The 26748-nt window shown below is 43.9% G+C and overlaps 1 protein-coding gene across 3 annotated transcripts; it reads left to right on the plus strand.

Moving 5' to 3' along the window:
- Nucleotides 1-12953: 12953 nt before the first annotated feature.
- On the plus strand, nt 12954-26434 carry LOC138420346 (2-acylglycerol O-acyltransferase 2-like). Of its 3 annotated transcripts, none has more exons than XM_069553539.1 (6): nt 12954-13368; nt 18177-18355; nt 21087-21422; nt 21739-21913; nt 24534-24733; nt 25479-26434. In XM_069553539.1, the coding sequence occupies exons 3-6, from the start codon at nt 21314-21316 to the stop codon at nt 25631-25633; spliced, it is 639 nt and encodes a 212-aa protein (XP_069409640.1). In that variant the 5' UTR covers nt 12954-13368; nt 18177-18355; nt 21087-21313; the 3' UTR covers nt 25634-26434. The 3 variants fall into 3 exon arrangements, with proteins under 3 accessions (XP_069409640.1, XP_069409639.1, XP_069409638.1); XM_069553538.1 differs by having other exon boundaries at nt 21202-21422; XM_069553537.1 differs by having other exon boundaries at nt 21218-21422.
- Nucleotides 26435-26748: the final 314 nt, after the last annotated feature.

Genomic DNA, 26748 nt, shown 5'->3' on the forward strand with positions numbered 1-26748 from the left:
CCAGTATAGCCCACCAGACTCCTCTGTCCATGGGATTCCTCAGGCCAAAATACTGAACTCGGTTGCCATTTCCTTCTCCAGGAAATATTCCTGACCAAGGGATCAATCTCATGTCTTCTGCACTGGCAAGCAGAATTTTTACCACTGAGCCATCAGGAAGCCACCCATTTGTAAAATACAATATAAATTACCCAGAAATGAAGAAAACAAAGAAAATGAATTCAATCCAATTTTAAATTATTAGTTTAATTACACATAGAACTACAGTGCCATGTTGCTCTAAGGTTTTTGAGCAGTCCTCTCCAACTCTGTACTTACCTTGTCAGGAACCAGTAACAGGCAGCTTGTGGACACAGGCAGGTCCTCAGACCACACAGGAGCCTTACTGTCCCAGGAAGTATGGTGCTGCCTGGCTGTTGGCCTGTAAGGAGATTGTGATGTGAGGGGCACAGAAACCCTGGTTGACTGCTGAGTGCTGTACACAGGTCACTACAGGCTGTGTCTCCCCCTGATACCTGGTAGGATGAGGGTCTCTGGGAAAGGAAGGACTTGTTTGAAGTTACACAGCTGGAAAGTGGCCAATGCAGGACTGGTCTCAACTCTCATCAGAGCTCTTCTAATCTGCCCTGAGGGAGGACCTTGGAAAATGACTCCCAGATGCACCTTCAAGGAAGGAGGGTTGGTCCAAGCTGCAGAGCTGCCTGCACAGGGGCAACTGATCCTAAGACAGATTCAGGTGGGAGGTCAGCCTTGGCCACTTTAGCCCAATTGAAGACCACTCTGGTGGGCCATTTTGGTTCAACTTCTTCCTCGGCCCAATTCCATTCTCTTCCCTCCTCTGAAAGCATTTCACAGAGAGGAAATGCAATGAATGAAGCCATGTTTAGCATTCATGATAAGGAAATGGAAATCAAGACCAGAACCTAATATCACTTTACTTGCTATCAATGTTTGTACATACCAAGGGCCAGAGAGGATACTGCAAACATTCTGGGAAAAGTATAAATTGGTGCTACATTTTTGTGACAAACCTTGGTACTACTTTTCTCTAGCTTGTGCAAGCACCTATGATCCCTTGGGCTTTTGAGTCTATGGGATGAATAAGGGCACAGGGACAGGGACCAGTGAGAATACTGTCAGCAGAATCCATCAAGGTGACTGGCTGTGGGGGTGGAAATCAGATTTCTGATGGAAAAGATATTTAAATCATCCAAAGAGTAGAGTATGAACTTAGATGATATGATATTCAAGAGGTCTGACAGAATGTGGCCCACTGGAGAAGGGAATGGCAAGCCACTTCAGTATTCTTGCCTTGAGAACCCCATGAACAATATGAAAAGGCAAAATGATAGGATACTGAAAGAGGTACTCCCCAGGTCAGTAGGTGCCCAATATGCTACTGGAGGTCAGTGGAGAAGTAACTCATTGGAAACGACTTTGATGCTGGGAGGGATTGGGGGAAGGAGAAGAAGGGGATGACCGAGGATGAGATGGCTGGATGGCATCACTGACACAATGGACACGAGTCTGTGTGAACTCTGGGAGTTGGTGATGGACAGGGAGGCCTGGCGTGCTGCAATTCACGGGGTTGCAAAGAGTCAGACAAGACTGAGCGACTGAACTGAACTGTACTGATAAACATTTTCAAATATATTCAAACTCCATTATGAAAGTAGTGTAACACAATGAAGTTTCCAAGGCACCTAGGCAATCAACTGTGAAAGGCAGAGTCCTAAGCACTGGATGACTCGGATGTTCCCTGTGTGACCACTTTGGGAAGCTCTGTGGCTATGTGGAGACTGTAGCATGGGCAGGTGAGGGGAAGTCAGTTCAGTTTTAGACAGGCTGTGATGAAGGTGCAGAGAAGACTGCCAGGGAGGTTGTCAAGTACTCACCTACACAGTCAAGTCTGGAGCACAAGGGGAGGTCAGGCTGGAGATGCAGTTTGGAAGTGTTCATTCTGTAGACAGACTCCAAGGCCATGAGCCTGGAAGAGGTCTTTGTGGGAGAGAAGGCAGAGAGAATAGGCAGGATCCAGGGACTGAGGGGACAGAAGGGCCCACAAACACTTAGCCTGGTGAAGGATAAGAGCCACCATGGAGACCCAGGGGCAGCCAGAGGGGCAGGAGGGAAACCAGGAGACTGTGGTGTCCACAGGTGAAGTTGTTTCAACAATGAGGGCGGGGCAACTATGTTTGAGGCTGCTGAGAGGTCAAGATGACAGCTGAGAATTGACCATGGATTCAGCAGCGTGGAGGCCAGTGGTGAACTTGTCAAGGGCAGTTCCATGGTACAGTGGCATCTGAAGTCTGGAAGAGGGAGGACAGAATGGGAGGGGAGGGCATGGAAATTGGATGGCTCTTCCATGAGTTGTGCTGTCCAGGCAAACTAAGGAACAGGGCAGGAGATGGAGGAGGTGGTGGGGCTGAGAGGTATTTATATGGGAGCTGGTACTGCATATTTCTCCTTTCTTCTGGATCCTGGTGCACACAAGGTTTTATTTGTGCCCTCCAAGAGTCTGTTTCCCAGTCCTGTGCAAGTTCTGCTGGCTCCATGGTGGGGTTAATGGTGACCTCCTCCAAGAGGGCTTATGCCTAACCCTGATGTAAAGAGACGGAGTCAAAGCAAAAACAACACCCAGTTGTGGATGTAACTAGGGACAGAAGTAAAGTCTGATGCTGTAAGAGCAATATTGTGTAGGAACTTGGAATGTTAGGTCCATGAGTCAAGGCAAATTGGAAGTGGTCAAACAGAAGATGGCAAGAGTGAACTTTGACATTTTAGAAATCAGTGAACTAAAATAGATGGGAGTGGGTGAATTTAACTCAGATGACCATTATATCTACTGCTGTGGGCAAGAATCCCTTAGAAGAAATAGAGTAGCCATCACAGTCCACAAAAGAGGCCCAAATGCAAGACTTGGATGCTATCTCAAAAGTGACAGAATGATCTCTGTTCGTTTCCAAGGCAAACCATTCAATATCACAGTAATCTAAGTCTATGCCCCAAACAGTAATGCTGAAGAAGCTGAAGTTGAATGGTTCTATGAAAACCTACAAGACCTTTTAGAACTAACACTCAAAAAAGATGTCCTTTTCATTATAAGGGATTGGAATGCAAAAGTAGGAAGTCAAAAAACACCTGGAGTAACAGGCAAATCTGGCCTTGGAGTACAGAAAGAAGCAGGGCAAAGGCTCATAGAGTTTTGCCAAGAGAATGCCCTGGTCATAGCAAACCCCCTCTTCCAACAACACAAGAGAAGAGTTTACACATGGACATCACCAGATGTTCAATACTGATATCAGATTGATTATATTCTTTGCAGCCAAAGATAGAGAAGCTTTATACAGTCAGCAAAAATAAGACTGGGAACTAACTGTGGCTCAGATCATGAGCTCCTTATTGCCAAATTCAGCCTTGAATTAAGGAAAGTAGGGAAAATCAATAGACCATTCAGGTATTAGAAATGAAAAGCAAAGGAGAAAAGGAAAGATGTACCCATCTGAATGCAGAGTTCCAAAGAATAGTAAGAAGAGATAAGAAAGCCTTCCTCAGTGATCAATGCAAAGAAATAGAGGAAAACAACAGAATGGGAAAGACTAGAGATCTCTTCAAGAAAATTAGAGATGCCAAGGGAATATTTTATGCAAAGATGGGCACAATAAAGGACAGAAATGGTATGGACCTAACGGAAGCAAAAGATACTAAGAATAGGTGGCAAGAATACACAGAAGGACTATACAAAAATGATCTTCACAACCCAGATAATCACGATGGTGTGATCACTCACCTAGAGCCAGACATCCTGGAATGCAAAGTCAAGTGGGCCTTAGGAAGCATCACTATGAACAAAGCTAGTGGAGGTGAAGGTGATGGAATTCCATTTGAGCTATTTCAAATCCTAAAAGATGATGCTGTGAAAGTGCTGCACTCAATATGTCAACAAACTTGGAAAACTCAGCAGTGGCCACAGGACTGGAAAATGTCAGTTTTCATTCCAATCCCAAAGAAAGGCAATGCCAAAGAATGCTCAAACTACCACACAATTACACTCATCTCACACACTTTCAAAGTAATGCTCAAAACTCTCCAGGCCAGACTTCAACAGTACATGAACTGTGAACTTCCAGATGTTCAAGTTGGATTTAGAAAAGGCAGAGGAACCAGAGATCATATTTCCAACATCTGTTGGATCATCAAAAAAGCAAGAGAGTTCCAGAGAAAAACCTACTTCTGCTTTATTGACTATGCCAAAGCCTTTGGCACAGTTTGTTGAGGATCACAACAAACTGTGGAAAATTCTCCAAGAGATGGGAATACCAGACCTCCTGACCTGTATGCAGGTCAAGAAGCAACAAGCAGAACTGGACATGGAACAACAGATTGCTTCGAAATCAGGAAAGGAGTACGTCAAGGCTGTTTATTATTTAACTTACATGCAGAGTACATAATGAGAAACGCTGGAGTGGATGAAGCACAAGCTGGAATCAAGATTGCTGGGAGAAATATCAATAACCTCAGATATGCAGATGATACCACACTTATGGCAGAAAGCAAAGAAGAACTAAGATCCTCTTGATGAAAGTGAAAGAAGAGAGTGAAAAAGTTGGCTTAAAGCTCAACATTCAGAAAATGAAGTTCATGGCATCAGGTCCCATCACTTCATGGCAAATAGATGGGGAAACAATGGAAACAGTGACAGACTTTATTTTGGGGGGTTCCAAAATCACTGCAGATGGTGACTACAGCCACGAAATTAAAAGACACTTGCTCCTTGGAAGAAAAGTTATGAACACCTAGATAGCATATTAAAAAGCAAAGACATTACTTTGCCAACAGAGGTCCATCTAGTCAAAGCTTTGGTTTTCCCAGTAGTCATGTATGGATGTGAGAGTTGGACTATAAAGAAAGCTGAGCACTGAAGAATTGATGCTTTTGTACTGTGGTGTTGGAGAAGACTCTTGAGAGTCCCTTGGACAGCAAGGAGAACCAACCAGTCCATCCTAAATGAAATCAGTCCTGCATATTCATTGGAAAGAATGATGCTGAAGCTGAAATTCCAATACTTTGGCCACCTGATGTGAAGAGCTGACTCATTTGAGAAGACCCTAATGCTGGAAAGATTGAAGGCAGGAGGAGAAGAAGACAACAGAGGATGAGATGTTTGGATGGCCTCATCGACTCAATGGACATGAGTTTGTGTAGGCTCTGGGAGTTGGTGTTGGACAGGGAAGTGTGGCTTTCTACAGTCCATGGGGTCACAAAGTGTCGGACATGACTGAGCGACTGAACTGAACTGAACTGAACTGCATATTTATAAATGAGAACCATGGATTTGGCAGGTGAAAGAAGACAATTACTGCAGCCAAGTAATACGGTAGGTGAAAAGAGGGCAGGATTGTTCTTTGCTTGCTGCTTCACTTACCAAGTAATGGGCAAGATTTGAGCAAAGGTAATCTGGCAGATAATGTATTGCCTGAAGAGTCCACTGTACTTCTCTTACTCTGTAACAAGTTTACTCCAAGCCAGGTAATTTTAAAGATTTTATCTAAGATACTGGTGGTGGCCAGGTTGTTGCAATGATACCCTAGGGCTGGATGGACACCCACCCCCAGCCCCTATAAATGCGTAGTAACCTCTGTCAGGACAAAAACTGGCAGGTATCTCACACCACAGCCGAGCTCAGAGAAGCCTTCCGAGCAAGCAGAGGAATCAACATGGTGGAGTTTGCACCTTTGTTTGTGCCACTGGAGTGCAGGTTGCAGACCTTAGCGGTCCTGAAGTGGATCTTCAGTTTCTTGATCCTGCGTAAGGAAACCTGAGATGGGACTGGGAGGCCATGGGCACCTGCCCCTTCAGGTGCACATGGTACATTGATGGGGGAAAGATACAGGTTCCAAGGTGGTTGCTGAATCTAGTGCCTGGGGGTCACCTGGGATGAGGGACATTTTGCTCTCATGGTCTTGGTGAATTTTTGCCAACAGGAGTGTCTCTGACTGTCCATGCCCACGTCAGCCCAGCCTGGGACCTGGGAGTGTCTGGAGGAGGACAGAGAGTCAGCTAACCCTGGGCATGGTGCTAGAAAGAGGGAAGCTGAGAAAAGGCATCTGGACCCTCTGATGCTAGGAACAGATGCTTGTCCTTTATCCCAAGGCAAAGGGGATCCCCAAGATGGCTTTAGGAACAAGAGGTCCAATCTGTGGGAGACAAGCTGTAATTTAGGGGTGTGGGGTGTTGGGGTGTTGGGGGAGAGGGATGACAGGGAGCAGCTGTTATTAAATCAAATTTGCACCTGCTGTGGGAACACAGTAAAGCCGCTCTACTGACACTAGGTTGTGGTAAAAGAAACTGCAGGGGTTTTTTTTTTTCAGGTTTCTTTTTTTAAATTTTTTTTAATATTTTTTTATATTGTATTGGTTTTGCCATATATTGACATGAATCCACCACAGGTGTACATGCGTTCCCAAACATGAACCCCCCTCCCACCTCCCTCCCCATAACATCTCTCTGAGTCATCACCCTGCACCAGCCCCAAGCATGCTGTATCCTGCGTCGGACATAGACTGGCGATTCGATTCTTACATGATAGTATACATGTTACAATGCCATTCTCCCAAATCATCCCACCCTCTCCCTCTCCCTCTCCCTCTGAGTCCAAAAGTCCATTATACACATCTGTGTCTTTTTTGCTGTCTTGCATATAGGGTCGTCATTGCCATCTTTCTAAATTCCATATATATGTGTTAGTATACTGTATTGGTGTTTTTCTTTCTGGCTTACTTCACTCTGTATAATCGGCTCCAGTTTCATCCATCTCATCAGAACTGATTCAAATGTATTCTTTTTAATGGCTGAGTAATACTCCATTGTGTATATGTACCACTGCTTTCTTATCCATTCATCTGCTGATGGACATCTAGATTGTTTCCATGTCCTGGCTATTATAAACAGTGCTGCGATGAACATTGGGGTACATGTGTCTCTTTCAATTCTGGTTTCCTCGGTGTGTATGCCTAGCAGTAGGATTGCTGGGTCATAAGGTAGTTCTATTTGCAATTTTTTAAGGAATCTCCACACTGTTCTCCATAGTGGCTGTACTAGTTTGCATTCCCACCAACAGTGTGGGGGGTTCCCTTTTCTCCACACCCTCTCCAGCATTTATTGCTTGCAGATTTTTGGATCGCAGCCATTCTGACTGGTGTGAAGTGATACCTCATTGTGGTTTTGATTTGCATTTCTCTAATAATGAGTGATGTTGAGCATCTTTTCATGTGTTTGTTAGCCATCCGTATGTCTTCTTTGGAGAAATGCCTATTTAGTTCTTTGGCCCACTTTTTGATTGGGTCGTATATTTTTCTGGAATTGAGCTGCATAAGTTGCTTGTATATTTTTGAGATTTGTTGTTTGTCAGTTGCTTCATTTGCTATTATTTTCTCCCATTCAGAAGGCTGTCTTTTCACCTTGCTTATATTTTCCTTTGTTGTGCAGAAGCTTTTAATTTTAATTAGATCCCATTTGTTTATTTTTGCTTGTATTTCCAGAATTCTGGGAGGTGGATCATAGAGGATCCTGCTGTGATTTATGTCAGAGAGGGTTTTGCCTATGTTCTCTTCTAGGAGTTTTATAGTTTCTGGTCTTACATTTAGATCTTTAATCCATTTTGAGTTTATTTTTGTGTATGGTGTTAGAAAGTGATCTAGTTTCATTCTTTTACAAGTGGTTGACCAGTTTTCCCAGCACCACTTGTGAAAGAGATTGTCTTTACTCCATTGTATATTCTTGCCTCCTTTGTCAAAGATAAGGTGTCCATATGTGTGTGGATTTATCTCTGGGGTTTCTATTTTGTTCCATTGATCTATATTTCTGTCTTTGTGCCAGTACCATACTGTCTTGATGACTGTGGCTCTGTAGTAGAGCCTGAAGTCAGGCAAGTTGATTCCTCCAGTTCCATTCTTCTTTCTCAAGATTGCTTTGGCTATTCGAGGTTTTTTGTATTTCCATACAAATCTTGAAATTATTTGTTCTAGTTCTGTGAAAAATATGGCTGGTAGCTTGATAGGGATTGCATTGAATCTGTAAATTGCTTTGGGTAGTATACTGATTTTCACTATATTGATTCTTCCGATCCATGAACATGGTCTATTTCTCCATCTATGAGTGTCCTCTTTGATTTCTTTCACCAGTGTTTTATAGTTTTCTATGTATAGGTCTTTAGTTTCTTTAGGTAAATATATTCCTAAGTATTTTATTCTTTTCATTGCAATGGTGAATGGAATTGTTTCCTTAATTTCTTTTTCTACTTTCTCATTATTAGTGTATAGGAATGCAAGGGATTTCTGTGTGTTGATTTTATATCCTGCAACTTTACTATATTCATTGATTAGCTCTAGTAATTTTCTGGTGGAGTCTTTAGGGTTTTCTATGTAGAGGATCATGTCATCTGCAAAAAGTGAAAGTTTTACTTCTTTTCCAATTTGGATTCCTTCTATTTCTTTTTCTGCTCTGATTGCTGTGGCCAAAACTTCCAAAACTATGTTGAATAGTAGCGGTGAAAGTGGGCACCCTTGTCTTGTTCCTGACTTTAGGGGAAATGCTTTCAAGTTTTCACCACTGAGGATAATGTTTGCTGTGGGTTTGTCATATATAGCTTTTATTATGTTGAGGTATGTTCCTTCTATTCCTGCTTTCTAGAGAGTTTTTATCATGAATGGATGTTGAAATTTGTCAGAGGCCTTCTCTGCATCTATTGAGATAATCATATGGCTTTTATTTTTCAATTTGTTAATGTGATGAATTACATTGATTGATTTGTGGATATTGAAGAATCCTTGTATCCCTGGGATAAAGCCCACTTGGTCATGGTGTATGATCTTTTTAATGTGTTGCTGGATTCTGATTGCTAGAATTTTGTTGAAGATTTTTGCATCTATGTTCATCAGTGATATCGACCTGTAGTTTTCTTTTTTTGTAGTATCTTTGTCAGGTTTTGGTATTAGGGTGATGGTGGCCTCATAGAATGAGTTTGGAAGTTTACCTTCCTCTGCAATTGTCTGGAAGAGTTTGAGGAGGATAGGTATTAGCTCTTCTCAAAATTTTTGATAGAATTCAGCTGTGAAGCCATCTGGACCTGGGCTTTTGTTTGCTGGAAGATTTCTGATTACAGTTTCAATTTCCGTGCTTGTGATGGGTCTGTTAAGATTTTCTATTTCTTCCTGGTTCAGTTTTGGAAAATTGTACTTTTCTAGGAATTTGTCCATTTCTTCCACGTTGTCCATTTTATTGGCATATAATTGCTGATAGTAGTCTCTTATGATCCTTTGTATTTCTGTGTTGTCTGTTGTGATCTCTCCATTTTCATTTCTAATTTTATTGATTTGATTTTTCTCCCTTTGTTTCTTGATGAGTCTGGCTAATGGTTTGTCAATTTTATTTATCCTGTCAAAGAACCAGCTTTTGGCTTTGTTGATTTTTGCTATGGTCTCTTTTGTTTCTTTTGCATTTATTTCTGCCCTGATTTTTAAGATTTCTTTCCTTCTACTAACTCTGGGGTTCTCCAATTCTTCCTTTTCTAGTTGCTTTAGTTGTAGAGTTAGGTTATTTATTTGACTTTTTTCTTGTTTCTTGAGATATGCCTGTATTGCTATGAACTTTCCTCTTAGCACTGCTTTTATAGTGTCCCACAGGTTTTGGGTTGTTGTGTTTTCATTTTCATTAGTTTCTATGCATATTTTGATTTCTTTTTTGATTTCTTCTGTGATTTGTTGGTTATTCAGAAGTGTGTTGTTCAACCTCCATATGTTGCAATTTTTAATAGTTTTTCTCCTGTAATTGAGATCTAATCTTACTGCATTATGGTCAGAAAAGATGCTTGGAATGATTTTGATTTTTTTTGAATTTATCAAGTTTAGATTTATGACCCAGGATGTGATCTATTCTGGAGAAGGTTCCATGAGCACTTGAGAAAAAGGTGAAATTCATTGTTTTGGGGTGAAATGTCCTATAGATATCAATTAGGTCTAACTGGTTTAATGTATCATTTAAAGTTTGTGTTTCTTTGTTGATTTTCTGTTTAGTTGATATGTCCATAGGTGTGAGTGGGGTATTAAAGTCTCCCACTATTATTGTGTTATTGTTGATTTCCCCTTTCATACTTGTTAGCATTTGTCTTATATATTGCGGTGCTCCTATATTGGGTGCATATATATTTATAATTGTTATATGTTCTTCTTGGATTGATCCTTTGATCATTATGTAGTGGCCTTCTTTGTCTCTTTTCACAGCCTTTGTTTTAAAGTCTATTTTATCGGAAATGAGTATTGCCACTCCTGCTTTCTTTTGGTCTCTATTTGCATGGTATATCTTTTTCCAGCCCTTCGCTTTCAGTCTGTATGTGTCCCTTGTTTTGAGGTGGGTCTCTTGTAAGCAGCATATAGAGGGGTCTTGTTTTTGTATCCATTCGGCCAGTCTTTGCCTTTTGGTTGGGGCGTTCAACCCATTTACGTTTAAGGTAATTATGGATAAGTATGATCCTGTTACCATTTACTTTATTGTTTTGGGTTCGGGTTTATATACCCTTTTTGTGTTTCCTGTCTAGAGAATATCCTTTAGAATTTGTTGGAGAGCTGGTTTGGTGGTGCTGAATTCTCTCAGCTTTTGCTTGTCTGTAAAGCTTTTGATTTCTCCTTCCTATTTGAATGAGATCCTTGCTGGGTACAGTAATCTGGGCTGTAGGTTATTTTCTTTCATCACTTTAAGTATGTCTTGCCATTCCCTCCTGGCCTGAAGAGTTTCTATTGAAAGATCAGCTGTTATCCTTATGGGAATCCCCTTGTGTGTCATTTGTTGTTTTTCCCATGCTGCTTTTAATATTTGTTCTTTGTGTTTGATCTTTGTTAATTTGATTAATATGTGTCTTGGGGTGTTTCGCCTTGGGTTTATCCTATTTGGAACTCTCTGTCTTTCTTGGACTTGGGTGATTATTTCCTTCCCCACTTTAGGGAAGTTTTCAACTATTATCTCCTCAAGGATTTTCTCATGGTCTTTCTTTTTGTCTTCTTCTTCTGGGACTCCTATAATTCGGATGTTGGAGCGTTTCATATCGTCCTGGAGGTTTCTGAGATTGTCCTCATTTCTTTTAATTCGTTTTTCTTGTTTCCTCTCTGATTCATTTATTTCTACCATTCTATCTTCTATTTCACTAATCCTATCTTCTGTCTCCGTTATTCTGCTATTTGTTGCTTCCAGAGTGTTTCTGATCTCATTTATTGTGTTATTCATTATATATTGACTCTTTTTTATTTCTTCTAGGTCCTTGTTAAACCTTTCTTGCATCTTCTCAATCCTTGTCTCTAGGCTATTTATCTGTGATTCCGTTTTGATTTCAAGATTTTGGATCATTTTCACTATCAATATTCGGAATTCTTTCTCAGGTAGATTCCCTACCTCTTCCTCTTCTGTTTGGTTTGGTGGGCAACCCTTCTGTTCCTTTACCTGCTGAGTATTCCTCTGTCTCTTCATCTTGATTATATTGCTGCGTTTGGGGTGGCCTTTTTATATTCTGGTAATTTGTGGAGTTCTCTTTATTATGGAGCTTCCTCACTGTGGGTGGGGTTCTATCAGTGGCTTGTCTAGGTTTCCTGGTTAGGGAGGCTTGTGTTGGAGTTCTGGTGGGTGGAGCTGGGTTTCTTCTCTCTGGAGTGCAGTGGAGTGATCAGTAATGGGTTATGAGACGTCAAAGGTTTTGGAGTAACTTTGAGCTGCCTGTATATTGAAGCTCAGGAGTGTGTTCCTGTGTTGCTGGAGAATTTGTGTGGTATGTCTTGTTCTGGAACTTGTTGGTCCTTGGGTGGAGCTTGGTTTCAGTGTAGGTATGGAGGCATTTGTTGAGCTCCTATTGCTTAACGTTCCCTGAATTCAGGAGTTCTCTGATGTTTTCAGGCTTTGGACTTAAGCCTCCTGCTTCTGGTTTTCAGTTTTATTTTTACAGTAGCCTCTAGACTTCTCCATCTATACAGCACCGATGATAAACATCTAGGTTAAAGATGAAAAGTTTCTCCACATTGAGGGACACCCAGAGAGGTTCACTGAGTTACAAGGAGAAGAGAAGAGGGAGGGGGTAGTTAGAGGTGACTGGAATGAGATGCGGTGAGATCAAAAGAGGAGAGAGCAAGCTAGCTAGTAGTCACTTCCTTATGTGCGCTCCATAGTCTGGACCGCTCAGAGGTATTTATGGAGTTATATGGGGAAGAGGAGAGGGAGGAAGTAGACAGAGGTTTCAGGAGGATAAGAGAGAGGAATAAGAAGGAGAGAGACAAATCCTGCCAGTAACCAGTTCCTTAGGTGTTCTCCACCATCTGGAACACACAGAGATTCACAGAGTTGGATAGAGAAGAGATGGGGGAGAAATGAGACAGAGGCCACCTGGTGGAGAAAAAGGAGAGTCCAAAGGAGGAGACAGTGGTCAAGCCAGTAATCTCGCTCTCAGGTAAACTTGGGTAGTGAAGTTTGGGTTTTTTAATGTACAAAATTGACAACAAAAACCGAAGAGCAAAGATTAAAAATCTAGAGAAGAGGTTGGATTTTCAAAAATACAATATTAAAGAAAAGAAGCAGAAGGAAAAAGGAAAAAAGAAAAAAAAAGCCACAAGAATTATTAAAAAACAAACAAACAAACAAACACCAATAACCACCCAAAGACTATATATGGTGTTTGCCTTAAAAAAAGTCTTTTTTTTGAATATTAATAATAGGTTATAGAAATAAAAATTAGAGGAGAAATAGAAGACTTAACTATTAAAAAAAAGTTAGAAAAAAGAAAAAAAAAGGAATGATTTTAAAAATAGTAAAAATATATCTGGCCCTTCTCTGATGTTGTGGGCATTGTGGGGTCACTTCCAAGGCGGTTCCCTCTGTTTAACTTCTTCTTTATGCTGGTTTTTTAGGCTCACTAGTTCAGTCGCGCTGTGGGGAGGGGGGATGCTGCAAACAAATAGTGCTGTCGTGTGCACACAGTGTCTCAGCCCTGCTGGACCTGTCCCTTCTCGTGGCGTACAAACCGCTCCGGCTCTACAATGCTCAGCCGGGAAATGTCTGAGGCCGGCCCTATGCTGCGTGCACTTCCCCGGTCTAAGCCGCTCAGGTTCGGCGCTCAGGTAGCCCTCAGAGATACAGATTCGGTTGGGACTGCGTTTTGTGCCCTTCCTGGGTCCGAGTAGCTCAGGAGTTTGGCGAGTGCGATAGCTGCTACTTGTCGCCTTTTCTGCCTCTGCTGCTCAGTTTTCTGGGTGGACCGCTGGCGCCCCTTGCGAGGCAGATGGTGACTGTCCAGCACCCCCAGAAGTCTTAGCAATGAAGCCTGCTTTCAGTTTGGTAAGTGAAGTCTCTCCGGGTCTGCAGTTGCCCCTTTCCAGTCCTTATGGCTCTGGCTGCCTGTCCCCGGCGGGGGATGGTCTGCAGCCGGCTTTTTCCGTTCCGTCCTTTGTTCTGTGCTCAGTCCTGGAGGTGTCTTATGTTCGAACTTTTCGCGTGGTAGCTATCCCACAGTCTGGTTTGCTAGCCCAAGTTAGATTGTTCTGGTTGCGTGTAGGGCATTCCTGCCCGATTCTTACAAAGCTCTGCAGCCCGCGCCTCCCGCTCTTCCCTGCCCTGCCCCCACTTCCTAGTGGCGGATGCAGGCGTCTGTGCTGCTTTTCCGCTGGGGGAGTTACTGTTGGGCTTGTAATCTCTTGGTTTTAATTATTTCTTTATTTTTCCCTTCCTGTTATGTTGCCCTCTGTGTTTCCAAGGCTCGCCACAGACTCGGCAGGGAGAGTGTTTCCTGGTGTTTGGAAACCTCTCTTCTTAAAATTCCCTTCCCGGGACGGGCTTCCCTTCCCGGGACGGAGCTCCCTCCCCACCTCCTTTGTCTCCTTTTTCGTCTTTTATATTTTTTCCTACCTGTTTTTGAAGACAATGGTCTGCTTTTCTGGTTGCCTGATGTCCTCTGCCAGCCTACAGAAGTTGTTTTGTGGAGTTTGCTCAGTGTTGAAATGTACTTTTGAGGAATTTGTGAGGGAGAAAGTGGTCTTCCCGTCCTATTCCTCCGCCATCTTAGGACCGCCCCCGAAACTGCAGGTTTTAATACAGGATCCAAGCAAGGAGTCCAGAGAGTTAAAGCTCAAAATGCCTGAAACCCCTTTGATTACCAGGGAATGGTGTCTAGAGACTGGGTGAGGTAGAGATGCTGGGTGCATGATCAGCTTCTAGAGAAGCATCTGATTGCTTGGTGGTGAGGTAACTGGGAGTCACCATCATCAACTTTCTGGTTTCCCCTTGTCTGAGGTCTACGGGCTGGTGAGCAACTTCCTCCACCTGCTGGGGGTTCAGTATCTACAAAACCATTCAAATATAAGTCTCAATATTATCTATGGCTCTTGGAAACAAGCTAACAGTCTTTGAAATTTGTGGAATGGTTAAACTGTTATTTATTTTCTTGCTTGACTGTTTTCTTTTCTTTTTGTCTTTATTTTTGAAATTTGGTGAAGGCTTAGGAAGCTGAAGATTTTCTACAAATAAGAGGTAGGCAGAGGACATGAGTGATATTTTCCAGGAAGACTGCATAGGTCCTGCTTGATTACAAGGTTACAATCTATAATAGCGATCACTATGTAGACTCATGGGTGAAAACCAGCCCCCTGATTTTTTTGTATTTGTACAGCCCATGAGTGAGGAATGGCTTTTACATTTTAAATGCTTGCATTTTAAATGATTTTGTGTCTATGTAGTATCCTCCTAGTTGCCTCTTGAGCCCCAATATCTGAAATATTTGCAATTCAGCCCTTTCGGAAAGCATTACTTACTTCTGCCTAGGGAGACTGGGAGTGGGTGAAGAGAAGGAGCTCTTTTTCACTGATATTAGGAGATGAGTCTACAGGGCAGAATGTACAAAATGGCATGAAATAAGGTTTTCCAGGGAGCCAGTAAATGCTGCACATATAGTAAACAGATGGTTCATGCTGGGCATAGAGCAGGTGTTTGGGGAGGAGCGAAGAAGTGGCCAGAAAGGTCAACAAGGGCCTGTCACTGAAGACTCAAGTCCCAGAAAAAAATACTTTCCAGTGGGTTACTTGTTTAATCTGTTTATTTCCTCTGCTCTGTAATTCACATACTCACACAGGAAGGTAAGCTCCTTTCACATTGTTGGTCTTGTTCTCATCTGCATCTCCATCTCCTAGAAGAGTTGATGTTGCTAAATATTTGTTGAATGAATGAATGTTGAGATCATGATATGGACATAATACTTGAATTGAAACCACCACTCATCCTACTAGCTTTCTGTGTGAGATTAGCCAACCTGAATACCCTCTCTGGGTCCTGGTAAAGTGGGGTTTTGCATCTTTTCTCCTTGGTGTTATGAGGGGAAAGGTATTTCCTTTCTTCAGGGACTGAAAATACACCCAAGTTAGGATTTTGCCTACTGACAGGAATTAAAGGGTGAGCCCAGAGTGAGAGAGATGTTTAGATGGGGGGTGTTGTTTCTGATCAAGTAGAAATGCCTCCATTTTTAAATTCTCTTTTTCTGACTGAAAAACAAATACATGCTATTTTAACACATTGAAACAAAATGTGTGTTCTGAAAGTCAAAGACTTCCCCCAAATCCTACCCTACAAGGACCTGCTATTAACAACTTGGTTCTATTCTCTCGACCTGGATGGTTCTTGTTTCATGGGTACAGAGGTTCAGTTTAGGAAGATGACAAGAGTTCTGAGATAAAGGCTGGTATACTTACACGACAGTGTGAATTAATTTAATGCTGCCAAATTGACTCTCAAAAACCATTCCAAGTATATGCCCAGGAGTGGGAATGGTGGATACCATGGTTGCTCTATTTTAGTTCTATAAGAAATCTCCATACTTTTCTCCATAAGACCTCTCTCATGAGCCCATAATTTGAAAAGATACAAGCACCCCAATGTTTATAACTGCACATTTACAATAGCTAGGACATGGAAGCCACCTAAATATCCATTAGAATAATGGATAAAAAATATGTGGTAATATAGGTAATGGAATATTACTCAGTCATAAAAAGGGACAAATTAAGGCATTTGTATGGACCTAGAGTTTGGTCCTAGAGTTTGGACCTAGAGTTTGCAAAACTGAGTGAAGATCGCCAAAGAAAGACAAATATCACTTATATGCAGAATCAAAAAAGAGGTACAAATGTACACATTTACAAAACAGAAGCAGAAGAAAAAAAAACTTATGGTTACCAGGGGATAAGGGGGAAGGATGAATTGGGAGATTTGGACTAACAAATAACACTACTGTATATACAAAAGATAACATTAAAAACCTGCTGTATATCACAGGGATCTCTACTCAGTCCTCTGTAATGACATATATGGGGAAAGAATAAAAAGAAAAATCAGAGTGGATATACTTATGTGTATAACAGATTTTTTCCCTATACACCTGAAACTAATACCACATTGTAAATGAACTATACTTTAATGAAAACTTAAAAAGAAAATACTGAAGAGTCATTTGGATGATAAGTATTGTGTTAAATATATTTTACCACCATAAAAATTAAATAACCAAACAAAGTACCCCAAACACAACACTGAAGTCAGCACCATTAGGGCAGGAATTCCTGTCTGTTGTTCACAGCTGTACCACCACCACTTGGCACATTGTAGGTACTCTATAGAAAGCAAGCCTTTGTGAGCCCCAAACTACTTTGATTTAAGCATTTTGCTACTGCTCAGACTGGGCTTCCCTGGTGGCTCAGCAATAAAGAATCTTTCTCTAGTGCAGTAGCTTCAGGAAATGTGAGTTCGATCCCTGGGTCTCGAAAATCTCCTAGAGGAGGGCATGACAACTCACTCCAGTGTTGCCTGGAGCACCCTCTGGACAGAGGAGCCTGGTGGGCTACAGCCCATAGGGTTGCAAAGAATCAGACACCACTGAAGCAATTTAGCGCACATTCAAGTACTACGCAGACTGGGTCAAAAGTCTCCTCTGCCATGAATGACAGGCCCAGTTTACCCTACTTTCGAATAGACTACAAGTGGTGGTTGACCTTTTTTAAGAGTATGAGCACATGATGTTGAGTGTAGGGAATGGAATGGAAAAGATGCAGTATTCTCTAACAGTGAGGCTCCATTGGCATCAGATTAAAGATAGCCCCACAGACCACCTCACCCTGAGTCAAAGCTGAGATTTGCCTGTGAAAAGGACTCAGAATCTTAAGTCTGGGAGGAACTTCTCACTGCAACTGCTCCTAGAACTGCTGCACTCCTGATGATCAGGCCAGGCATGAGCAGCCCTCTTCCTCCCTCCCTCCTTCACCAGGACAGGGCCTGGCAACAGAGGAAAGAGTTCAGCAAAGCTAAAGAGCTCAGGGAGTTGTATCCACACTGATCAGATTAGTGTGGCCAGAATATGGGCTGCAGGTGGGTGAGTGAGGATGGAGTAAGAGGAGTCTGACCAGCAGTAGGGAGCTTGAGGCCAGGCTGAGCTGCCTGAGCTGAGCCTCAAAGTTATGAGAAGTCATGGGCAGACTTTAACTAAAGGGGGGATATACATTTCCCTGTGGCTCAGATGGTAAAGGGTCTGCCTACAATTTGGGAGACACGGGTTCAATCCCTGTGTCAGGAAGATCTCCTGGAGAAGGAAATGGCAACCCCCTCCAGTATTCTTGCCTGGAAAATCCCATGGATGGAGGAGCCTGGTGGCTACAGTCCATGGGGTCGCAAAGAATTGGACGTGACTTCACTTTCACGGTGGAATTATCTGTGGAAAGATGGGCTGGGGTTAGACAGGAAGTGTACTGGCTAGAAAGAATATCTTTTCTCTGGGGTTCTAAAGAATGGATACCAGAAAGAGTTTATCCTGTTACATTTCCACCAGGCATTTATTGAGCACCTGGTGAATACAGAGAGGGAGGTGGAGAGGCAAGAACAACTGACAAAGCAGTCTGCTGCAGTGGGAAAATGTGAGTTTGAATTTAGGCCAACTCCAGGCTCTCGATGTGACACTGGTGGTGTTAACTGCATTCTCTCCTTTTGAAGCCTTGGGAAGCTGATCTCTTCCTCCTAGGGTGAGGACTGGACAGAACAATGCAGGCTGGGCATAAAGGAGAGCTCGTTCCTTCACACCACTGACCACTAATGGTTCCTGCTTCCCTTCCCAGACTTGATCTGCTGTGTAGTCTTCATTGGCCTCCTGTTCACAAGATTCTGGATGATCAGTATCCTGTATGCGATCTGGTGGTACCTGGATTGAGACACGCCACAGCAGGGGGGCAGGCAGAGTGCTTTCATAAAGCACTGGACCTTATGGAAGTACATGAAGGACTATTTCCCCATCTCGGTGAGTAAGGGGCTGACTAGGGAGTGGTCAGTACCATAGTCCCCACGTGTCCATGGGGAAGTGTGACCCTGTGTGCAGTGAGCAGAATATTGGGATGAGAGACAGGTGACAGGCTATCACCACACTGTGGCTAGAGGAAGAGTCAGTTTCTGTCTGAGTATGGTCGTCCAACTTCAGTGACGTGAGGCCACTATGAGGACTGATGAATGAACAGGATTTGAGGAACCTTGTAGGCCATGTAGTGCAGCACACTTAAGTATCTTACTGGTGTAAAACCTTCAGTAGTCCAAGTTTGGAGTGAAGGAATCTGTAATAAACATAAATTTTAAGGCAGCATCTAGACCACAATTTATCAGACGATGAGTCTGACATCCAGAGATGGAGGAAGATGTGAGCAAGAATATAGAGCAGGTTCTTTTATTGTTTTTAAAGTTTGTGTATTAGCTTTGAGGATGGAAACAGAACAGAGAGCCCTCAGGAAGTATCCTGCTCCAACTCTGATATGCTGTGTTTCCTTGGATAGAGCTTTGCCCATTCTGAATCTCAGTTTTCCCGTGGATCCACAAAACAGTCTGATTACTCCTTTTCTGCCTATCTCTTACTCTCGCCCCAAGTATCAGTCCTTAGTGATACAGTCCCTGAATTTTAGTGAACAGATCTTTGGTTCCTTTCCTAAATCTCAGACAGACTACACCCTTGGATGTAAGCAGCTGTGATGGTTAATTGTCCAGTGGGGACAAGAAGAGGAGTGCATTTGGGACACAGAGAAGTGCCAGGCAGGGACAAATGGCTTTCCTTAGGACACAGGAGAGAAGAATGTATAGTCTTCTGTGTATTTGATGTCTGAAGACACGTATTCGAAGTCTGAAGGTGGACATCAAAGGTTCTAATACAGGGTCTGCAACATGCCAGTTGTATGACTTTGGGTGAGTTACACATGCTCTCTGAGCCTTGATTTCTTCATGTGTAAAGCAGAAATGCTGCCACATACATCATTGGGTTGTGTGGATTCCATAAGACATCAGATGATCCTGGGGTTTCTAAGGGCAGCATCTGGCTCTCTTTTCACACCTGAAGCTGTTCTCTGGCTCTATTTCACACCTGGAACTGCTGTCAACGGCATCTCTGGCAGAAAAAATGTGTGGTATGGCTCTGTGTCTGTCTCATCTACATCTCTTCTGTCCCTCCTCTAGCTAGGTATCTCCCCTGGAGGTTTTGTCAGTTGGGAACTATCGAAATTTTGGGAAAATGAGCCTTATTTGCAAAAATCCCACCTGCACAGTGTTTGGGATTGTTGGCCAGTGCAGGCCTTTGGCATCAGCACCTGCAGAAGGCAGAGAAGACAGAGGGAGAGATGACATGTAATTTGATGCCTCTGTCCTGGACTGAGGTCTGCAGGTGGCACTGTGACTGGCAAAGAACTCCCAAGTCATCCACACACCTGGGGAGCAAGCCTTGCAGAGATCTTAAGGTGGCAGGAGGTAGGGGGCCATGGAGTCTCTGCTGTCTACTGAAAAGATATGCACAACCTAAAAGTTATGAGGGGCTTTGTTCTGAGACCTTACTAAGGACAGTAGTCAGGAGATAGCCTCTCAGTGATCTCTGAGGAGCTATTCCAATAGGTAAGGGAGAAGTCAGGATTTACGGGGTTTTGCTGAGAAAAAAAAACAAAAACAAAAACAAAAACAAAAAATATGTAGTTAAACATCAGAAGATTACTGCCAGTCAAAGAGCAAACTCAAGTAATGATATTAATGGTTTTCTATATATGGAGGGATGCAAAATCTGGGCTCACTGCAATTATTCCTTTGATGTGCATCCTCACTCTCTATGACCAGTATCCTATTTCCCTCCATCTTGAATTCCTTTCAATCCCCATTGTCAGTGGCAGCTACAGTGGCCGCTGGATTGAAGGCAGGCAAACAACATTCCTTGTCCTAACAACTCTACTGCAGCTACTCCACATCACAAGTCTTTGCACTCTATGACTCTTACTCTAGAGCTGCCACCTAATAGTAGTTTCTAGTGAAATTAAGAGACTATATCTGAGCATTGGAGCTTGCTAAACATAACCTATGGGCTTCCTGAGCAGCTAATGGTGGAGAATCAGGTAGTGTTTTCCCCAGAAAAAGCTGCTTCCACCTCATGCTGAAGTTCAATCCAGGAGCTGGGTTTCCATGGGAAGACTTCATATCCCAGAGCAGCAGTATCTACACAGACCAAAGCCTGAGCAGGGATGCAGTGCTGTGGGCAGGCTGTGACCAGGTGTTAAGAAGTGCTGCAGAGTTGGCAAGATACCTCCCTGAGCCCTCCCCTCCCATCACTAGAGACTTGTGCCCCTCTTCTCTGCCCCCACTTCCCAGCACACTGGAGTCTCTTACACTGAGTCACAGGGATTCAGGGGTCAGCCCTCCACCCAGGACTGAACTCCAGCTGCCAGTTCTTGGAGAGATGCTCACCCCCTCCTGCGATGGTTCCTTCATTCTGTGTGGGCTCTGCCTGGGACAAAGTCTCCCTTCACATAGGACAGGGATTTGTGTCCCTGTCACCCTCCAAGGAGTCTTGCCTCTGCCTTGTGCAGGGGCCCTTCATCCCCTGGTGAGCTGTATCAGCTTCATCCTTTCATGGATCCATTCTCTCCCTCATCATTCCATGTTCTCCCAGAGCATCTCCTCTGCTCCAGGCCTGCAACAGCAATGAGGATGTTCAGACAGGCTGTCTCTTATCTCAGGAAACTCACATGGGGGTGAGAAAGCACTTGGGCACAGGAAACACATAAAAGAGGTCAGCACAGAAAGTCAGCAGGTGGACCAGCAAAGGCACAAGATGAAGCTCTGATTCACCAGGTTGCTGTTCCTTCAGCTGGTCAAGACTGCCGAGCTGGACCCCTCCCGGAACTACCTTGCTGGCTTCCACCCTCATGGAATTGGGGTGATTGGAGCTTTTACCAACTTGTGCATGGAGGGCATGGGCTTCTCCTCAGTTTTCCCAGGCATCTGCTCGCATTTGATGATGCTGAACATGTGGTTCTGCTTCCCTTTCTTCAGAGATTACATCATGTCAATGGGTGAGTCCTCCTACTCCGGGTATCCCAGGAACTGTGAGGGCTGAAGGCATGAGGAGGGATTTTAAGGAGGGCAGTCAAATGTTCTGTACTTCTTCCAAGTAAATGTGTGGTAGACAGGAGATGAGACCCAAAGAAGCATTTCCCACAGATCTGTGCTCAGTGATGACCGTGGTGGGAGAGTTGGGAAAAGGGGTAGTGCTCAGAGCCTGTCATCAGGGGACTCCCAGCTGAGGTCTAGAGTAGAACCCAGGCCACATACTCCTGAACCATTCTTGCCTCCTTTACACTGTATGTGACCACCTTCCTTTCTCCCCAGGGCTGGTCTCAGCAGACAAGGAGAGTGCTGCTCACATTCTGAGCAGGAAAGGAGGTGGCAATCTGCTGTCCATCGTTGTTGGGGGCATCCAGGAAGCATTGACTGCCAGGCCTGGAGCCTACAAGCTGGTCCTGCAGAACCGCAAAGGCTTCATCAGGCTCGCCCTGATACATGGGTATCGGGAAGAGGGTTCAGAGTTTAGCTGGATATTGGCAAGGATTGTATTTTGGAGAGAAGACGGCAGAGGCAAATGCAGATTCTATTTTGGCAAGGAGAGTCTCAATCCACTGACAACGAAGAGTCTGTCTTGGTGACCAATGTACTGTTTCATGCCCAAATACCCAGAGATGACTCTAGAAGAAAGATTTTATGACGAAAGGATTACATCTTATGGATTATATTGCTGAAAGCTTGTGTTACATTTGAGACCTAGGGAATTTGGGTGAATGGAGTTTGGGGCATAGCTTAGAGCTTTCTCTCATCTTAAAACATCTGTGAAGAATAGAAACAAGCCAGAGCTAAAGAGATTTTTCCAGAAATTTTGCAGTTGTTTTATACCTGTGATGTTTCTCAGCAGTATTCTGGTCTCCCTGTCACATAACTGGGAAGGGTTAATTTTGAATTTATGCTGGATCTGCTTCTGTGCCTTAAACTCTCAGCTTGCAGCTTTTTTCAGTTGAGTTAAGTCACTCAGTTGTGTTAGACCCTTTGCGATCCCATGGGTTGCAGCAAGCCAGGCTTCCCTGTCTATCACAAACTCCCAGAGCTTGCTCAAACTCATGTCCATCGAGTCAGTGTGCCATCCATCCTCTAGCTAGCATTACTTTGTTAGTGTGTGAGATAAGTGCAATTGTGTGGTAGTTTTAACATTCCTTGGCATTGCCTTTCTTTGGGATTGGAATGAAAACTACGCTTTGTTAGTGAAGGCCCACATAATGGCCTGCCTAAGGAAGATAACCTGAGCCACCCACCTGTGAAGGATTGCAAGGAAGTGAAGCTAATATATTCCCCTACCTGAAATGTACCATTCTAGGGGATGTTTGCAAGGATCAAATAGTATTTTTTTGCTGGGGTCCAGCCCCAGCAGGATCCAGGGGCACCCTCAGGATGAACGGCATCGGCAGGGAGGTGGGGGGGGGAGGAGAGGGGAAAAGAAAGAATGAATGAATGTTGCAGTTAAGAAAGTAGAGGAGAGGAAGAGGTTGATATTCCTTGGTTTACACAGAAAGCCAATAAAGCCCCGGCATGGGACTTGCTCTGTTCACGAAGGCCTCAGGCACCCTCTCGATGTGGCGAAGGTGCAGAGCACCTTCTCGAGAGGGTCTTAGAAGCCCAGGCAGGAAAGTGAACTCAGAGAGCCTCTGCGCTCCAGGGGATCAACCTGAAAAGGAGAGAGAAAGAAAGAGAGAGAATGAAAGAAAGAATGACACGGGAGACCAAGCTTCAGTGAGCAAGGCCCACAACTTTATTTTCACAGAGAGCTTTTATACCTTAAGTTGTGCATAGGGAATAATGGAAGATGCAGAGTCATGCAGGGTCAGCAGTCCTGACCCTTATCGAGACCAGGCTTTCTTTCTGCATACCTATCTGTATACATAGGTCTTAGGTGATTTACATCATCTGGCCAGGAAGCCTGTTAACATTTTATGACCTTTTTTTCTGATAAAGGTTAGTCAACCAGAAAACTTATTTTCTCTAAAAGTGTTTTTATCTAAAGTCTGGCGCCACTCTCAGAAAATACTAAATAAAGTTACATTCTTCACAGATTAAGGGTACATTGGGTTACAACAAAGAGAGAGAATTTATTAACTCAAGGTCTAATGTTATTAATGCCAAGGCTACTGCTTATATTTTCTATATATCAACTATATTAATCAATGTACTCCCAACGAATAAGAGATATGAAAACTGGCAGCGAGCATTGGCTCAACAATGAAACCCTTCACCAGTACTATTCTAATAATTTTTAACTCTTTGAAAGGCTCTATATCTTTAAGATGTTTTAAGCTTACCGTGTCGTGGTTGGGAAGCTGTGAACAATCACATGCATAGTTATAAAAGTCCGGATAAACCTGTCAGGCAAGTTAGAGAGTCATCAAAGGGGTTTGAATTGAAACACTGCTATTATGCCCAGAAGTCTTATTAACTAGAGCCCTAGGTTGATTTTCTCCAGAGAAAGGGTCAGTGATAGCCCCTCATTAATGTCAGAAGAGTTGGTGAAAGGCATAAAATAGTAGGACAGACAGATTCTGGTTTTGGGGTAGATGCTCAAGCAGGTCCAGGGTGTCCCTCGAGTCCTGATCTGCCTTGCCCATCAGGTCTCTTCCGCATGACCTTGTCATGGGTGGGATCGCCTGTGCTGGCTCCTGGCAATTTTTACTTTGTTTCCTCACCTCCTCCCCACCTCTGATCCATAACAGAACCTGGCAACCAGGCCCTGACAAGATAGTTATTTTGAGGTGCTAGCCTGCCATCTTCTCTGTCAACCAGCTCCTGAAAAAGTCCCTTCCTCATCCCAACAGTACATCTCAGATTCATTGGCCTATCTTTCACCAAGCAGAGCTTGTACTCGGTAACAATCCCACTGCCAGTTGGTGGCCCTGAGAGGAGCCATGACCTGCCTGAAATCATAAAGCTAGGCCATAGCAGGTCTGAGAGACACCTGAGGCCTCCTACTTTTGGTCCAGGGCTCTGTCCTCTGCTTGAGTTCCTGTTCATAGGTCCCTGAGGAAATTTGGGTGACCAGCTTGTGCCTTCTTGCCCCTCCACACGCGCTCTCTCCTGTCTCCCTCTAGGGCAGCTCTGGTGCCGATCTTCTCCTTTGGGGAGAATGACATATTTGACCAGGTTGAGAACTCTCCTGGCTCCTGGCTGCACTGGTTCCAGGACCGACTTCTAAAGACCATGAGATTCTCCATCCCACTCTTCTATGGCCATGGAGTCTTCCAATACAGCATTGGTTTTATGCCCTACTGCTGGCCTATCACCACCGCGGGTGAGCCTAGACCTGGACTGGGAGGGGGAAGGGCTGCACAACAACGGGCTTGGGCTTGGGCTTCAAAGGGACGTGAACAAAGGCCAGACACATTCTTGACCTCATGGAACTCACATTCTAGATTGAGAAACAGACACACAGATCAGTGTAAAGCAGTTTGGGGAGGGAATTCTAACTGAGATAAACAGACCATTCTCCACTACTGATTTCTGAGCACCTACTGTGTGGCAGGCACTGCACAGGCTCCTTACATGCAACTGCTCAGTTTTACCAACAACTTTGGAAGCAGGGATTATCATCCCCATTTTATTGATGGCGAATGTAGACTCAGAGAAAGTAAATCACTTCCAAAAGATCACCCTGCCCTTGAGTAAGGATGTTGAAACTTGAATCAGAATCTACTTGACTTTCATTATGCCAGAGAGGAGGCTTTGATTCTGAAAGGAGAATCTCAAAAGGCTGATTGGAGAAGGTGAATACAAGGGTTAAATTAAATTAAAAAGGTTGAATTAAATTAAATTAAAGGTTAAATTAAATTAAAAGGGTTAAATTAAATTAAAAAGGTTGAGTTAAAGCCTGTTAGTATTGTGCATAAAATAGCAATCAGCAGGCTGTGAATGAGAGCTTGAGGAATTTTCCTCTAAATAATGGGCATGCACTTTAATGCATAGACTTAGCAGGATCTCTTCAGATATTTAGACATTTCTCTTTGCTCTGGGCCACTACTCAGCTCTGTGTCTTGCAGTGGGAAAGCCGATCAAAGTGCAGAAGACACCACATCCCTCCCAGGAGGAGGTGGACAGGCTGCACCAGTGCTACATCAAGGAGCTGAGCAACCTCTTTGCAACTCACAAGCTCAAGTACAATGTCCCAAAAGACCAACACTTGGAGTTCTGCTGAGTACCTCTCCAGAGGAGTGGCTGTCCCAAACGGTAGGGCTGGCATTAGGAAGGATGGAGGGAGGTGCTGTGATCCCAGAAGGTTTCCTGGAAGTGTCTGTTGAACACATCTCCAGAGCCTTCACTGATTCCTGCATCTCCACCCCATGGCAGGCCCTGGGTCACAACTAGCTCTGTGGCAAAGGAGACCAGACTCTGGCATCAGTGATTTGCTCTCCTGCACTGACTCCTCTGTAGTGGGCCCTCTCCTTGGTTCTGCCCACTTGAGAAATGAAAGAGATGCTTGGAGAGAATGATGTCTATGTCTCCGTCATCTGTGGTCCTGTCACTCAATGGGCAGGACAAGAGCAGCTCCAATTAGCAGGTTTTTTTTCCTCTGCCTTGAGTGATAGCACAGAAGCAGCCCCCAGCTGCAATTTTCTCATACAAGTTCCTCCATCCTGCAACCTGCCTGTCTCAGCTCCTCCCTCCCTGAGATGAAGAGGAGGGTAAGGCCACAACCCCCTGACTTATCCTTGCACTTCTGAGTTTCTGAATCCTCTGAGCCCCAGAGTGCCAGCCAGAAGGGCCCTGAAGTACGGAAAGAGACTTGAGCTCTGTCACTGGATGAATGACCAGGGGCAGACCTCTTCACCCTCTGTCTGAATCTCAGTTTCCCCAAGGGACTGTGATGATCTCTGACCTCAACTTTGATGTCACATGGGCTGAGAGCTCCATGATGTGGCCACTACTCCTCATTTGTAACTTCAGCCTTGACCTTGACATAGAAAGGACCTCCATAAATGTCAATTCATCAATGAAAGGATTGATTCAGTCTTCTTCTTTTCCTCCACCCTACTCCCCATCTGGGAGCACTGGTCAAAGCCTCCCATTTAATCCCAGTCTGGCCCTGAAGCCCTGCTGCCCTGTGTCCCCTTCCCAGATGGTGGCTCAGATGGGCCAGAGAATGGCATGTTACCTATTCCTCCCTCACCAGTCAGCTCCAACTTACCACCTCTGCCCTGTTTTGTGGGAGACAAGGAGGAGACTATGTGCAGACACAGGGCAGACCAGCCAGAGAAGGAACATGAGGAGTGAATGGTCAGTGTCTGCAAGCAGGGCAGATGGGGACATGCC

The sequence above is a fragment of the Ovis canadensis genome, chromosome 15 (assembly GCF_042477335.2).
Source record: "Ovis canadensis isolate MfBH-ARS-UI-01 breed Bighorn chromosome 15, ARS-UI_OviCan_v2, whole genome shotgun sequence".
NCBI classification, from domain to species: domain Eukaryota; kingdom Metazoa; phylum Chordata; class Mammalia; order Artiodactyla; family Bovidae; genus Ovis; species Ovis canadensis.

Excerpts from the sequence above, each read along its gene's own strand:
- LOC138420346 (XM_069553537.1), top strand. The coding sequence starts at position 18,332 with ATGAAGGACTATTTCCCCATCTCG. Across the intron at positions 21,914-24,533 it reads AGGCTCGCCCTGATACATGG|GGCAGCTCTGGTGCCGATCT; the intron begins GTATCGGGAAGA and ends GTCTCCCTCTAG. Across the intron at positions 24,734-25,478 it reads CTGGCCTATCACCACCGCGG|TGGGAAAGCCGATCAAAGTG; the intron begins GTGAGCCTAGAC and ends TGTGTCTTGCAG.